Here is a 17,247-nt window from a genome sequence, read left to right on the forward strand (position 1 = left end):
GTTGACTAAATTTACAATTAATTTTAAATAGCAGCATTGTATTTAAAAACCTCTTCTCAACACGCATGGTGGACTGCACTAAGTATTTATTGATCAGAAGCCTAGAAGCAGCTGTTCATGTCCCTCAACACGGTGTATGTCTTACAGTAATTCAGTTAGATGTTTTCAGCTCATCCCAACGTACAACACTTGGTGTTGACACTAAAGGAGAAACATAAAAGAAGTCCTGAAGTCACAAACAACCAGAAGCTTGCAGGAGTACTAGAGTACTAGTAATACAATGGACCTGTTCCATCCTTGTATTTCTCACTACACATGTCTCTGCTGGAGACAGCATTGATTACAAGAACCTTGGGTTTGGCCATTCTCACATTGCAAACCCAGTTAGCTTAAAACAGACCTATGTCCTGGGCACTTTGTGGTAAGAGTTTTCTTTGTGAAGTAACTTGCTGTTCTGTAAAATCTTTCAAAGCCATTATTTTTAATCAAAATAAATAGGACATTCTTCTCTTCTTGATTGTTCACGACAGACCTGAACTCTGTACCTTTCACACTGTACAGTCATAAACCAGGCACACAGACTATTGCAGCAAAACATTTTGTACAATTATGTTCCAAAAGGACCATAATCTCTACAGCTGCAATAAAGCCAGCTTCCTTTCAAACAGGATACGATATTAATTAATTCAATATATTTTAAAAAATGAGGCTTCTCTGGGGAAATGAGAACACTTTCCATTTTGATAATATTGTTATAATCTAAAGGAAATATGAGCGAGAATATATCTGAAAGGAACTGTAAAATAACAGATTCCACTTCACCCGATCCCCCATTTGAAATGTTCCCTGGTGCCCTCAGTCCATCTTGCTAACAGCACCGCTGGATATAAGGTGTGCCTAGACTCATTACATTTAATTGAACTTCACAAAGTGTTCAGCCCGCATTCTCTCTCTGTTAAGTGAACAATGCCAGCAGCCCCAACACCAAAGAGATGTTTTCAAATTTTACTCCTACAAAATCACTGCGGGGGGGAAATCAATCTAACAGGCAACATGCTCAAACTGAGAACGAAAACAATAATATATATAAACTCTATATTACTACAAGATAAAGCAATTTACCAGATACATTATGTCCCTCTTTATTATTTAAATCATACCAATAAACACTAAAGATGTTAAAAGTAAACTGTTAAGAATGTTTCAGACAGGTTTACTAGCTTGTGCAGAAGATGCATGTAACATACAGTGTCTATTAGCATAAATACCTCTAAAGGGGGAAGTCATCTGACTTGATGTACAGTATAGTCCAAGTGATAAAATAATGCATTGTACTAACGTGGTCTTTTTTCTTTGTGCTTCTTATAAATTAAAGTACCAATACTTCCAGTTTGTGTGTGCAATAATTCCAGCTAAAATTATGAAGAAACATTTAAATGCACTTATCAACGTACTTGACTTTGCTCAAGGTCATCCAATTGAAGTAAATGAGAAAGGTCCTTCTTCAGATGAAGGAGGACTGATTGTAAGATCTCTCACTGCCTAACTGTGCCTCGTTTCCCCTAAAAAACTTTATAGTTTTACCAAAGCACATGGCACAGAAAACATAGATACAAGATCATACAAAATGTGACACCTTTGTCAGTACTTTCCATTTCTATTTACAAATACAGGAACTTCTAAAGCTCTGCAAGAAATCTGTCATGTAACTTAGTGATAGCACAACTCCCTCAAATGACAGTGAGCAGCAAGTTACTAGCATTTTAGAACAGACATCAATAATGGTTACATTCTTGTTCTAAAGAACAGGATCCTGGAGAAGCCCTACCACTACTCAAGCAGAGTATATTCCCTTGTGGTTCACTCTCTACCTTCCCTTTCCTCTCCAGAGAATTTGCAGCGTATCCGTTCCGCAAGCAGCTACCTAGTTTCTCCTGGATTTTTTGTCCCACCATCCGCACTTGATTTGCACATCAGTGGTGCCAGTGTTGAGCATAGTTTTTGGTGTCACTGTGCTTTCTTGTACTAGTCTCAGGCATCTTGGCACAGCAGTAAATTGATTTTGCTGACATAAGATCCGTATTTCTATGCTTGTTGACAAAACTGCCAGAAACTTTTTCAGGGGTAGACAAAAATACTGGGGATTTAGTTTATCATAGGACAGCTAAGGCTTAAAGTGGGAGACTAAGTTTGCTTTGAGTAGCAGAGCTGCACAAACTTGTTTATCTATAGAATCTGACCATATTGATCAGTACACAAGTAGTTAAATAAGTGACCTTGTGACACTTCAGCTGAGAATTCATTTCTTCAAAGTCATCCAATAATCCTTAGGATTCTCTCGCTGCCAGACTGATCATGAATGTTACTACTTTCCCCGTTATTGGTACACAAGAAAACACATGGTTTACACATAGGTTTCTAATGGTGTTGAGTAAAGCTAACAGTCCCAAACTGTTTTCACATAGGATACAAAAACAGAATCCAAACCAGCACCAAGAAGCTTTTCAATTTTAAGTAGCCACTTCCAAGAAACAGCACATGAAAGCTGTTCAACAGTCACCTTACTTGTATTATGATACATTTGACAACCTGATTTATCAAATTCATTTTTGAGAACAGTTCTGTGTTTGAAGCCTGAGGACAGCTGAAAGTTCTATGTGGAAACTGATTTCCTAAATGAGAACAGTGCAGGTAAAGATCTGCAAGGACCTGGCCAGACAGCAAACGTGATTCATACTGAGCCTGGTGTAAGCTGCAGGGTAAGAGGCACAATTTATATCAGAGAGAGTAATTATATCAGGGGAAAATACTGATCTATATATTTCACCACATTCAAAAGTAACAGTTATGAGACTGTTACTTTATGAAGCCAGTTGTAGTCATCATTTACTCAGTTTTCTACTGATAAAAATTCCTATCAGAATACACTAAAGACTTCAAAAATAATTAAGTTCATTTCTAAATCTGACCAAGTCAGGAGAAAATTTTGCAGACCAGCGTTAAACTGATTAAATTGCCTTAAGGTGATGAAGTTTATTTGCCAGCTTATGCTGGATAAATACCACAACAACTAAATCATTTAAAGTGTCCATGAAAGAATGCATTATTTTAAGCTGTTTAAAACCTCTTAAATAAATCAGTGCAACAACTTCTAGACACACAAAATTAAATTCAGTGAGACGGTTCTGTTTTACAACAGAAAACAATGGCAGCAAAATTGCTGAGGGTAAGTGGCAGAAATTCTGCTGTTAAAAAGAAGGAAAGCAAACACAACAGCAAAACAAGCAAAGACATAACCAGCTTCCAGATAAGGTATAGGATAAGACAAACAAATCTTGTAACTATAATAATACTACTGAATTGTGGCTGTCTTCATCTAGTCTGCCATATATGACAAAATCTCAGTCTCTCAATGCTAGTGAATTTTTCTGGAGAGAAAAGGGAAACAGATACCCTGTAAAAGTTTATTAAGAAAACTATATGTATAAAAATATACTTTATAAAAATTTATCATTATTACAGCAGCAGTATAGACTATTAGCAGATATTCCATACCAGTCCTTTGTGTGTGCGTGTAAGTTAAAACCAAAATCCTTTCTTGTATTTTTAAAAATATTTCCTTCCTTGAGCTAATTCATTTTTCTTCTGTTTGCTATCTGTGTATTCCTATGGTCTCTGTTACTCAGTTACAGCAGAGGTCAATGCTTCAAAGATCAGGATGAAAATTTAGCAGATGGAAATCCTTTTGCAGAGGACAGCTGTTTTCATCTAGCACAAAATGGCTCCTAATTTCCAACAAATAGGATGCTTCCGTATCTGCCAGCAGCAAATGACACAGATCTGCTACTATTGTGCTGTAGGTTATATCTGAGGAGGGCACTGCAAAAGACAGAACAATCCAATGTACTCTTTATTTTCATAATAGCACTTAACATTCAAGTTCTACTTCCATGAAAGCTACACAGACTTACTGGAAGCATAGCTCAACATCTGAATAGAAAACTAGCTTTTGGTTTTTAAATAATTTTTAACAACAATGTGCAAAGACTCTTTCCCATTAAACTGTAACACTTGTGAATCATGTAAAACACCTCAAGAAGCCAAATGGGATTATCAAGGGAAGCCTGTCTGAAATACAGCTCAGTTATTTACATCGTGAAAGCATGCCAGCTATTAAGAAATTCTATTTTTCATAAGGAATTCATTTATTTACTAAATACTTGGCTATATAATGTATAAGTGTTTAAACAAACTCACCTCTCATTACTATCTCAACTCTGAACTTCTGAGTTTGTCAGCAACTGTTCTCTTTGAGATTTTTTTTGTATCATACAATGAGCAATTGTCATATTTCCAGAACAATCTCATCCCAGTTCTAAATTGCCAACAATTAAAAATGTTACTTCCATTTTGAACTTTGCTGCCTGTTTTTATCACAAGTAACTCATGAAACAGTACCTACTGATCTGTTCAGCCAGTCTGCAGGAATGTTGAGGAAGATTTTTTCCATCAACTCAGACACCACATGAACATAAATTTCATATCCTTCATCTTCTACCGTCATCAAAGCAGGTCTAGGGCAGAAAAAAAGACTCTTGAGAGTTAGCTGCTATGGTTTTTTGATTGCAGCAAGATTTCTGAAAGTAATACAACATGATATTACACTCCAACATAACACCAAGAACTAAAAAAAAAAAGCACCAAAACATGATATGTCTAATAAAGTAATAAAATAAGGCACAATCATCTTCAGTGCAGAACTTTTCAGTAAGAGATGCTCCCAACAGGAGCATCTAAGTCATCCTACAATACCGAATTTGGAAATACAACCACAGAGATGCATTCTGACTAAGAGCAAAATTTCAGTGCAAAAAATGACAGCCTTCTCTTTGAAAAAGTTGTGCATTTAAGTCCCACATCACATGCTGAGAATATAAACATCGGAAAACTTAATCACTTCTCCATCACCTTTTGAGCCAGAGAGTAAGTTGTGGTCCTCCAGGACCACATTAGAGATCAATCTTGGGAAAGAAAAGTAGAATCTTTTCAGTTAAGAAAAAACTCTTTGCACTTAATCCTCCCTCAGAGGAAAACACATAGTATCTAAATTTAAAGATAAAAGACTATTTTGCATTGAGGAAAAAAAAAAAAAGACAAAGTCACTGATCTTGTTAGACAAATGGGATTCTGGTATTCAAATCAAAGCCAAGTATGCAATGATTCATTAAACTCACTATGAAGCAGTTTAGCAATAATTTTAGACAGAATTTTGGTAGAAAACATACATATTCTAGAATTCTGTTACATCTATGATTGTCTTGATTACTCTACCTACACATCTTCCAAGTTGCTACAATACTTATATTTCAAAAGTTCAAGATAAATTTAAGAATTAGAAGATTAGCTAATAATGATTTTCTTACACCACCTGGATCTGTTTAGTTTATTTTCTCTAAGTAAATGTGCATATACATCTTGTCTCACAGTGCCACCTGCTGATAAGTTAGTATGTCGGCTCTCTATGTGAATGTTTACTGAAAACATTTGTTATTATTTCTGCAACGCTAAAATTGATTAATCAGTTTAACAATATGGTCGTGTGTTCACCCTGCTTCAAACGTAGGTCAAAACAAGACACTCAAGAAGTTTTCCTTTGTTCCTCAAGCTCCTCCTCTACCTCAGCTTACTGACACAGTACAACTCATTACTGTAGGATGAAGTATTCAAAGAAATTTAAAGTTAGATTTAAATGAAGGATATAATCTATACATGATGGCACTATAACACAGCAATTCAACAACAGATCATTGAAAATTCATTAGAAAAACAGGAATTGCTAACCACATCTTAAATACAGGATTTTATATACGAAAGAATTTAAAACGAAGAAAATTGTAGCTTACTTCCCTAACTGTTTACATAATTTTAGTTTTGTTTTGTTTACCTGTAGAATGTTTTTACTTGGTTGTATGGCAAACATCTAATACATTGCTCGTAGATCATGTTCTCATCCGCCTGTAGTTCCAAACCACATTTAGCACAACCTGAATACGTAATCATAGGCAGAGAAGCCAAAACACACTCCAGCGAAGTGTTGGCACGGAAGATGACTTGCTTGTACTGACCAGTTGAAATTGTGAACTTCAGTTCTAAGATATGGGCTTTCACGTGAATCACTCCTACAAAAATAACAATCAAATCTGCATTCAGCTTTATTTATAACCAAAAGCATAAGCAAGGGTTACAGATGACTCAAAACCAAAATAATTATCAATGAAACTTTGATATTTTTTTCCTTTAGTAGCACATGCTGATGTTTTTAGAGATTACTTACACAGTGAATGGTTATGGTTAAGTGTTATTTTAAAATCCATAGAAGTACTACATTTTTAGTTACTATTGCAGTAGATGCCAATATAGAAGAATCTAAGAGATCAAGAGATTAGAATTGTGCAAATAATTTCCAATTGCTTTTCTTCCAAGTTAACTCAGAGAAATTGAAAAGCATAGCCTCAACAACTTAGCTTTCCACTATTTATACATGAACTACAGTTAGATGCTGCAGTACCAACTTTATTCAGTTACTCCTTAATGTTTAACACCAACCTCAGCAATCTTCGAAGTTTATCGGGGAGGGGGTGATTGTGTAAAATATATTCTTTGTTCTTTCATAAGAAGTTTTCAATTGCAGTAGCTATTTTACTCCTGCTTTAGAGAATTCTAGCTTTGAAGAAACACTATTTGACAAACTTTCAGTGATTAAACACATCATTACTAGACTGGTTGGCATGAACAACAGGCAGCATTTCTCCCTGTGTTCCACAGCTATCTCTGTGTGGTACCACGTACCACCGATCTCACCTCTGGGCTCACTGAATGAAGGCTCTATCCATGGTTTGGCTCCATAGTGAGCAGCAGCCTCCAGAATAAATTCAGACTCCCAGAACAGTGCCAACTGAAAACAAACCAAACCCCACCAAAACCAAAGCAACAACAAAAAAAAGTCACATGCACAAGAACCAAACCACACATTTATTCGATCAACAGAGCATCTATTTTGCATAGTTATCCACTGTACAACAGACTATTAAAGTGCTATGGATAACAACTTTACCTGAGCATTTTTCCTCCAAATGTGCTGAGAGCTTTGTCACCTGCATATGGGACATTTTGCTTTTCTGAAACTTTTCTTTAAATTCAATTGCCCTTTTGTCATCATCAAACAAGCACTCGTAAGATGACCATGGAGTCGTGTGCAGTTCAAAGTCACCTGAGACAGAACTGTGTTGGACCAGAAGGTATTTAAAGTCCCATATGTGATCTACAGAACAGAAAAGCAAACAGAAGTTACTTTCTATATGTTGTTTAATTTATAGAAATCCAAGGTCATCCATAAGACTGAGAAACAAATCAGCAAGGCATTTTCATGACTGGTTTTGGCAACTGTATTTCAAGCCTGATGAAATATAGGGCCTTTCAATTTCCCTTCCCTATAAACTTGGCATGAGTTTTCCCATAACCAAATGATGCTTTCATTTCATGTGTACTGAATTCAGCTTTCAAGACAACTCAACTTTTTGAAAAACAAACCAGCTGTGAAATTTCTTGTCAGCTCTAATAATTGAAAGTTGTCAATATCTAGAAGAAAAAAACCCTTCATGTTATTAATCAACTTCCATGTTTAATATGTCCCTGTTTAATGTTCTGATTTTAAAATATTAATTCATTTTCCATCTTCCAATTGACTCTAATAAATACTTCAAGAATAGAGATTACAGAAGAGTAATATATTTAGGGTTGTCCTTCACTTTGTTATAGGAATCCAGTATGCACCTACTAATCAAACCTGATAACCATTTAGACTTATTTTTTCCAGTGTTTACTCAAGTTGAAAGTTTGAGCCCAAATAATTTTTGGAAATGAGGTTAGAAAAGTACTGAGTTTTTTCTTTGGTTTGGTATTTTTTTTGTTTGGTCGGCTGGTTTTTTGGTTGGTTTTTTTCATATATTCAAGTATCTGTACAAGCATTTTATTAGCATGCTTTAATATTTTCATATTTTGGATCAGTCTGATTTTTGGTAGTAACTTGCTAAAATTGCAAGCTCCTGAAAAGTCTGCTGGCAGACAGTGTTTTACAGTAAAATACTCCAAAAAACGTCTCTTCTGAGCATCATTCTAGTTTCATGTACCTCACACCTGACTAGAGATCTTGCAGTCCCCTAGAACTGAGTATGTTCCAGTCCAAAGCAAGATTCAGACAGTAACACCAGAGCAACTGAGGGAAAATCTAAACAGGAGGAAACAAACTGGCACTTGGTAAGAGGGGATATTTGGAAGCAGAGGACAGAGTCTAAGTAGGGTATAAGATGTGGCTGAAACCTGAATTTAACCTATTAAGATCTTCAGCGTTCCCCTGTTGATTAGAATATGGCAGATGAGGCAAAACTTCGTAGCCCAATTCGTTCAACTTTTGAAGCCTTGGTTGTGTGACCTGTGGTTGGGTGTTGTCGTGGAGAAGAATTGGGCACTTTATATTGACTAATGCCAGCTGCAGTTTTCCACGCATCTCATTTATTTGCTGAGCAGACTTCTCAGATGGAATGGTTTCATTGGGATTCGGAAAGCTGGAATGGATCAGACCAGCAGCAGATCACCAAACAGTGACCGTCACCTTTTTTGGGGGCAAGTTTGGCTTTGGAAAACGCTTTGGAGGTTCTTATTGGTTCAACCACTGAGCTGGTCATCACTGGTTGTCATATACTATTCACTTTTCATTGCACATCACAATCAGATCGAGAAATGGTTCGTTGTTGCGTAGAAGACGAGGACACTTCAAAACAGCGATTTTTTTGATTTTTGGTCAGCTTGTGAGGCACCCACTTTTGCACCTTTCCAATTTGCTTCAAATGCTGAACAACTGTAGAATGGTTAACAGTGAGTTCTTTGGCAACTTCTCTTGGAGTTGTGAGAGGATCAGCTTCAGTGATTGCTCTCAATTGGTCTTTGTCAACTTCTGATGGCCACCAATATGCTCCTCATCTTCAAGGCTCTCGTATCCTTTGCAAAACTTCTGGAACCACCACTGCACTGTATGTTCGTCAGCAGTTTCTGGACCAAATGTGTTACCGATGTCGCGAGTTGTCCCCACTGCTTTACAACCCATTTTGAACTAAAGTAAGAAAATTGCTTGAATACGCTTTTTGTCTAACATAATTCCCATAGTCTATAATAAATATAAAATAAACAGCAAGTAATAAGTTGGTAGCAAAAAAAAACCAAACCAAAACACTGAGAAAAGCGCATTCAAATGATGTAAAACAACCATATTTAAGAATATATTCTAATATCAAATGGCAAACTTCAACAATGCAAAAACCACAACTCCTTTTGCACTAACCTAATAGTAAAACCAGCAATTTGTGCCAAAACAGACAATAAGAAAGAGTCAGTGAAACTGATAACATAGTTAACACTCTAGGTTTTTCTTACATAACTGCCAGGCACCAGTGCATTTTGTGTCTGGATTCAAGTTTCTAAATACTCATGCTTTCTCAGTATTCTAAAGTGAGTGTATTCCAACTCTGTTGCTGATCGCATGGCTTCTGAACAGAGAAGACGTGTTAAAATTGGTATCAAATACTTTGCCCTTCCAAGGGGAGTATTTAGGGGTTGAATGGAAAAATGTTACCAGGTGAGCATTTAGAAGATATTAAGAGCATCACAAAAATCCTTTTGCAGCTGCCTACAGGTAGAAGTACTTTACCTTTTTTCCTTTGAAGCTGAGGGCACCAGGCAGCCCCTGCTCCCCACAGCACCATCCTGTAGTGTTGATCTCTGTTCTGTTCTACCGTTAGAATAATTTTCCTTTGGTTGCCACCTCTGTAGCTATACACAGATTCTGAAAAAGTTTGAAATTATGACTTCTACAGTAAAAACAAAACAAACACACAGAACCCATATGCCTCAATAGTAAGATTAAATCACGCTGATATTGTATTTTATGGTACAATTATAAGCCAACAAGAATTATCTACAATTTCTTCATGACAATGTAAACAATCCAATTTCTTCAGTGACATTAATCTAGTTTGAAGGAATACATAAAGTATAATAATTTACCTTTATCCACCTAAATACTCAGAAACTGGATACCTCCCTTTGAAATAGCAGGTACCCTTCAGCTCCCACTCATCCTGACTGGTATAAGTGGAAAGAAATTGTACTCAATCTCTCAGCAACACACTGTCATAATTTGAAGTTAAAGTTCCTGTAACTTATATGGAATACACAGCAATAAAAATTTTTCTAGAACTTTTCACATAAAAGAAAACTACAGTCATGTACAAGCACACTAAGATAATTAGTAACAGCCTATATAATTTCGAAAAAAATTACCATCTCTACAGCACTCTTGCCCAGGATACTGCCCTTAAAGTTTCAGTTCCACACTTATGAACTACAATATTTCTCATAAAGAAAACAATTTTGAACAAGAACTCATTTTAAACATCTAACAGTTCTGAGATTTATCTTCATAATTCTCTGTTTATAATGAATAAACATGATATGGACAATGTGGGCAAAAATTTGGATTGCACTAATACAAGCACTGATACAAGAAGATAGTGCAATATGACAAAATTTAAATGCAAAGCTTTATGTGAAACACTGAGAAACAGTGGTACTGTGAAGAAAAGATAATCAGAACAGTCATGCAGGGAAGAGAGAGCAAGACCTTTTCTGGGAAGGAACAGTGGTCTTTAACTGCCCAAAGCACGTTAAAAACCATGGCAAGAAACTGCATATAATACTGAGAATGCCCCAAGATAATTTGGTTTTGTTCATTTTTGAACATGGAAAGGATACTAGGAAGCAGCTGTAAGGCCTGATTATGAAGAAATAGGAACAAATCATCAATTTTCAAGTGGAAAATTTCTTCAGCCAAAAAGAATCCTAAAATAATTGCATTCACTATTTGAACAGGACGAAGAACAAGCTCAAAATCAGTACATGGATTGCTGAGCATGATTCTTTGGGGGAGAGGAGTTTTTACAATAAAAATACACCGGAAACTCAGATTTCCAAAACCATTTATATTAATGAGGTAGCTCCCTTTTGTGCTTCTGCAGGAGAAACAGGCATAACACAGAAAGACATCTTAGTAGTTCCACACTGTGCATTTTCCAGTGTTGAAAAATCAAGAACTTGTACAAAAATGCACACAAGTAAGGGTTATTATAAAGAAATACTGCATGGATTTCAGAAAACAAGAATGCTTAGCTTTAAGAATCTAACTAGGAAAAAATAGAAATAACCAATAAACCTTCTGAATAAAACATTAGAAAAGAGCACCACAGTTCCATTATAAAGTAAGAATGGCAAGCAAATCCTAAACAGTGGATTAAAATAATCAATAACTTATTTCATTCTTAAAAATCACATGATTTACAGTACAATCAAATTTTCATTTAATGACTGGATGCTTACGTGGAAGGCAGTTGGCAAGTAAGCTCTGAATTAGTAAAGCTTGACTGTCCCACTTGACATTTTCAAAAACCAACCCCATTTCTCAAGCAGTGGTCTACAGCAGGAAATGTACCTCTCAAATTTCCAGAGCCATTAAAAATACACATTTATGATCAGCCACCATAACTGCAGTAAATCCCTCTTTTCATCCCTCCTGCTATACACATCTGTCTTCCCTGAAAAGGATTTTGAGCCCACATTCCTCCCAAGATGTTCCTTCTGCCATTCCATCTCCCAGCGCTACACTTCATATCTGCATCTCTGCAATCCACCATCTTCTTGAAGATCAGGTATCACACTATTGGAACTGTGGAGGTGCTCAAGCCATTTCACTGACAAGTCAATCCACTAGTAACTGCAGTTTGTGGTGAGTGCTCATTCCTTAGTGAAAACGCACCAAGCCCTCAGGAGCAGGATCCCTGATGAGCAGTGCCCACTGCCTGCACGCCTGTCCCACAGACACTGGGAGATGCCATTAAAGAGCACTAGCAGCAGTAACCTCCTTTCAGCAGCTGATTACATCCATTATTTCCCTCCTGCTGCTAACTCCATTTCTCTAACTGCTATGGACCCCGTGAGTGAATCACTACAAAGGTTGTACTTGGCACTCCCATGTCAAACACACGGGTACGGAATGAGAAGCAACCACAACTGCCTTGCAAAATTTCTTTCAGTTTTACCTGTTGCTGAAGTTCTGGAAGTTGAAGTCCAGTGCGTGAACTTACCTGTTAATATGGCAATGTTGATAATTTTTAAGACTGAGTGGACCAACATATTTGGCTGAAGCTGGTCTAGCTGCACATACTGAACACTGTCCAGTTTCTGAACTTGTCTTCGTGGAATGTCTCTGAAGTGTGGAAATGCTGATAATATGTATGCCAATAAACCACGGAGAACTTCACCATCCACTATAGGATAAACTTATTTGAAAAAACAATGTTAAAGGGATACCCCCTTTTTTTAAGCTTCAAAGTATAAATTTTATCAGTTGGTATCTATTCACGCTGACAAACACAAAACTGTTTCAGAATAATTTTAAGGCAAGAAATTCTTGAGATGGGTAACACTAAATTGAACTGTACCACTTCATCTGCCTCCTCTTGATAACATCTCAAAGTTAAGCTAAGTACAATATTTTAAATTACACCAAAAATAAGAAAAATCTTGTGTCACAGCTTGGTAAGAATAGCCATTCGTGATCATTTACACCAGAACCCACCTTAAACAGCTGGCAGTAATTGCCATCAGGAATCCAGTAAGAACAATGCAAGTTCACAGTGATACTTCCACTGTATTTTCCCCTTAGTCTCCAACTCTCCAAGGCTCAGGTTTCTTTAAAGACTTTGTGCTTTATAGCACACAGAGAATTACTTTCCCTGAATGGATCTCCTTACTCTATAAGCCTTTAAAATTTTTGCAAAAAATTTAAATAATCCTAATGAAATCTCAGACATCTTACAGTTGAGTCCTGGGATAACTGCTGTTTCTTAACCCAAGTTCAAAGAATTCAGTTTTTCATAGTTCAGAGTTTTGAATGGTAACCACGCAACTTTAGCATCAACTCAGTGTGCCTATCTGGCATCTTCATGTCCATGTCTTGTCCACACGTGTTCCTGTCGTACTTTCCTATAATGCTTTGTACCTCTTGGCTGCTCACATTTCTGTTTTATACTGTGTATGATGCATTGTCAACAAAATCACGCACTTTAAATAGCTGTTTTACTGTGATTTTTTTTTTTTTGTGGAAACTTATGCACTATAATCTTACATTCTTCTGGATTGAGGGCTGAGCAGTTCCCCAGATTCAGTAACTGACTGGTAAACGTAGATTGCAGCATGATTTCTCCACACCAGAGATTTTCATACATTATTATATCTGCAAGAAAAAAGCCACTTTACCAACTCAGGTATCAACCATATTGAAGTATATCATACTTCTTGACTAGAGAAGCATCATACATACAGGCGTGAAAAATGGTTTGAAATAGATCACTTGGAAACAAAAGGGTTTTTTAAAATCTACCAGCACCATTTACAATGAATTAATCAAATTTTCTCAACAGCTTGAGGTAATTCTTCAATACATATAAAATATTTAATAGCCTCACAGCAGGTACTGTTTAAGTGGTTTACCATATTGGGTGAATTATTACTGTGCAACATTTCAGAATGAGTATTGAAGTACTAAGCCTACTCAGAGACACTTTTGGTGTATTCTGAGATAAAAATGTCTAAGCTGAAAAGAAACAGCCAAACTTATCTTCAATCTCTTTGAAATATTTACCTTTGCATCTATATATAAGCACTTAAAGAACTCTTAAGAGAAATATGTATTTTAAACTGTAGAAGTATTCAAACGATTTTACATTGGGTAATTTTTTGCATATTGCAAAACCTAAATGGCCAGATCACTATTGAGTTCTGGTCAACTCTAGCCCTAAATTAGGTGCAATATTGTTTTTATAGTACTGCATCCTCTTACATGAGATGTGCTCTCCTAAAGACAGAGGGTTTTCCTCCTGTTAGATATTGAAGAGTACAAAGGATTTATCAGGAGGAATCCTCATTATTAGCCGACATGTTATGAAAAAGGTGAACTGCAAGCAGTTTATGTCAGTTTCTGATTCACAATATGATCAACCTCAAAATGCTAGTACTAAGCTAAAGTTCTTCACAGGAGGAAAAGTATTTCTCATCCTGGGACTCAACATATCAGAATTTTCCAGTCCATCTGCTGGGTCGACAGCACAGAATTACAAAAAAGCCTACAAATCAAATAAATAGTAGATCTGGTTCGTAGTAGCACTTCTACCTTTCAGGAACAAGTGCTTGAAAACACTGACAGGTTACAGAATACACCTGACTACCTACAGCACTGCTGGAGTGTCACTGCACTGCTGTGTCTCAGGCCAAAGAGACGGGCAAACTTTTGTGGGACAGTTGACACTCCACTGGCAGGATGACTGAGAATCCAAAGTGATGTTGAACAGTGTAATAAACATACTTACAAATGCTTAGCCACAGTTCCAAATTACTGCTTACATATTGTTCTACTTTAAACAGACATTTTAAAGATCCACATTTAAAAAAAAAAAAAAGGCAAATAAAGGAATTCTCACCTGTAAGCAGTACAATATCCCCAGGAAACACAGTGAGTGACCAAAATGCAGCACCACGCCACAGCATCACCTTCCTCTCGATTTCTGACTGGTCAATAACTACAATTGTTGCTAGAGGAATTTTAAATGAAGATTTTGGTCTAGTCTTCACCTGTATTTCTTTGATATGACAAGGATGTACTACTGTGACTAAAACATTGTACTTTTGATTTTTGCAGCAGCAATTTTTAAGTGGCGATAGTTTGTTTTGAAGTTTCCTGAACTTCATCATACTTTCTTGATCCACTCCCATCCCAGGACCAGCTGGAAAAGAATTCAGTTTAGCTTTCTTGGATTTCAGCTGCCCTTTAAACCCTGAATGAAAAATATGAGAGGAATCTTCACATTTGTGGGCTCTTTTAGAAGAGCTCCTATGAGAGCTGTCGACTTGAGAGCACAATATTCCTGAGCTCAATGGTTCGATATGGATTTCATTTACAAATGGCTCAGGAGGAACATTAAGTTCTTGAGATTTCTCTGTATTATCCTGAGCACTTTCTTCTTGTTTTGTAGCTTCAAAGCAAACATTTTTCTCATCACCCTCAGAACTGAAGAGTTCAAGGGAACTTGTATACTCTTCCTTACATTCATTTTCAGCCACATTAAGACATGTTCCAACACCAGAGTCAAATTGGACTTGATCACAATGTCCCTCTTCAGGTTTTTTGCCTGTTTCTGTTTCCAACAGTTTAATGATTCTCTTCTGCATCTTGTTCTGATCCTGCACAAAAACAGCCATCTGACTTGAAGTCATTATGCTACGAAATTCAGTATCTGTTGACACTGCAAAGTCTAAACAATCCTTTGGTTCTTCTTTTGGTTTTGACTCTCGATTTTGGGGGAGAAACATGTTCAGATATTGACTTAGATGTTCATGGTGATCACTTCTACAATCTGATTGAACACTCTGTCCCACAGACCTTAGATGTATGCTAATCTGCTTAGTACTGGCAACCAAATCAGAAATGTCAGAGCTGTTAACATCTAAACGATGAGCTTTTCTTTCTGTGAGGTCTGCACAACAGCCACGTGATTGTTTGTCCTGCCCAGCTGACTCTGCACATTTTTGCTGAGCGTGGTGATCTGCAGCCTGTATACATCTGTCTTTAGATATCTGACAATCAGAATAAATTAAGCTTTCAGTCTTTTTAGGTGTGCTGGTACAAGTTACTGCCACAGGTACAAGAGATGTCGAATGTTCATTTGCTACTGTTAATCTGCCCCGTTCAGACTGCCAAGAGCTCTCATCATTTGTAGGAAGTGCTGTGAGTAGAGAACTTTCTGCCTGAAACACCAAGTGGTCAGCACCTTGGACTTTATCAGAAAAAAGACTACGGGTATCACACAAACAGTAGAGTTCTCTCCATTTTTCAGCAGCAGGTGCTGAACTATTTTGCTCTGACAACTCCAGCAGGCTTGGAATACTGGGAGCTCCCACAAAAATATGAATTTGAGGTCTTTTGGACATTTTTGATTGCTATGTAAGTTTGACTTTAAATAATGTCGTTTATGCAATAAGCACAACACCAAATACTAGAAAATACAAAAAAAACCCCCATATTTGGCCTTTTTTTAATTTAAAAATACCTAAAATTCAAAGGAGTATTTCATAATTTAACTGGTAAAAACACTGCTACTCAAAGCCTATAAAATTAAATGTACAAAATAAAAAATACAAGTTATTTATTGTGCCAAACTCACATAGAAAAATAAATTTACAGTAACTGGAGAGACACAGCAGATGCAGAATTACAGTGAAGTTCAATTTAATCTTAATTATTGAGCAAACATCTTCATTTACCATTGCTAATTAAAAAGCCTGATATGAATTCACTATTCAGTACCTTATTTGAATTCATGTGAAACAAATGTTTAAGAAATGCTCACAGCATAGTTAGGAGATAATCTAATCTCACAGAAAACTACAATTTCAACTAAATGATTAAAAATACTAGAGCTACTTAAAATTAATTTAGAAGTTTATAGTAATGCAATATTTTACATGCTGTTTTAGCACAAAAATACTGTATTAAGTGATGATTTTATGAAATTGAAGGTTCAGAATATTACTGATAAATTATAATTATTTAGTAAGCACTAAGAGATCAGTAAAACTTGAGTAGATGATTCAGAATTTACTTCATTTCATTTTATAGCATCATACTACCCAAGCTTTTCTAGCTATTTTTTTAAAAGCCCACCTTACACAGCACAGAAGACCCTTTTTTTAAAAAAAAATCTGCTATAATATAATTTAAAAATACTTAGCTACAGCTACAAGTGTTTGTTAAAATGCAGACACCTCGCTACATGTTTTGGGAGTGGTGTTAATAGAAGTTGCTGCAATAGGAAATTCTGCAGAGGTAGGAAACAGGACACCAGAAGCAAAATTTGGGAGGTAATCCATCTGCAAACAGAAGAAAAAGAGCACTGAAACAATACAGCTTTGAAAAGTAAATTTTTCATTTAGCATGTATGAAATGAAAAGGCATTTTCCTAACAACCCACTAGGTGTCGATAAATCCGCATGTTTATAAAGTTCATAATAACATGGAAAAACTAT

General features: G+C 36.3%; 1 protein-coding gene across 1 annotated transcript; it reads right to left on the minus strand.

Moving 5' to 3' along the window:
• Positions 1-3,527: 3,527 nt before the first annotated feature.
• SHLD2 (shieldin complex subunit 2) lies at positions 3,528-16,152 on the minus strand (the record flags this gene model as incomplete). The annotated part of the gene is made up of 8 exons (XM_080347862.1): positions 3,528-3,879; positions 4,459-4,574; positions 5,945-6,179; positions 7,115-7,321; positions 9,764-9,898; positions 12,252-12,446; positions 13,295-13,402; positions 14,646-16,152. The coding sequence occupies 8 exons, from the start codon at positions 16,150-16,152 to the stop codon at positions 3,707-3,709; spliced, it is 2,676 nt and encodes an 891-aa protein (XP_080203988.1). The 3' UTR covers positions 3,528-3,706.
• Between the last annotated feature and the right edge of the window lie 1,095 nt (positions 16,153-17,247).

The sequence above is a fragment of the Nesoenas mayeri genome, assembly GCF_963082525.1.
Source record: "Nesoenas mayeri genome assembly, chromosome: 7".
Lineage (NCBI taxonomy): Eukaryota > Metazoa > Chordata > Aves > Columbiformes > Columbidae > Nesoenas > Nesoenas mayeri.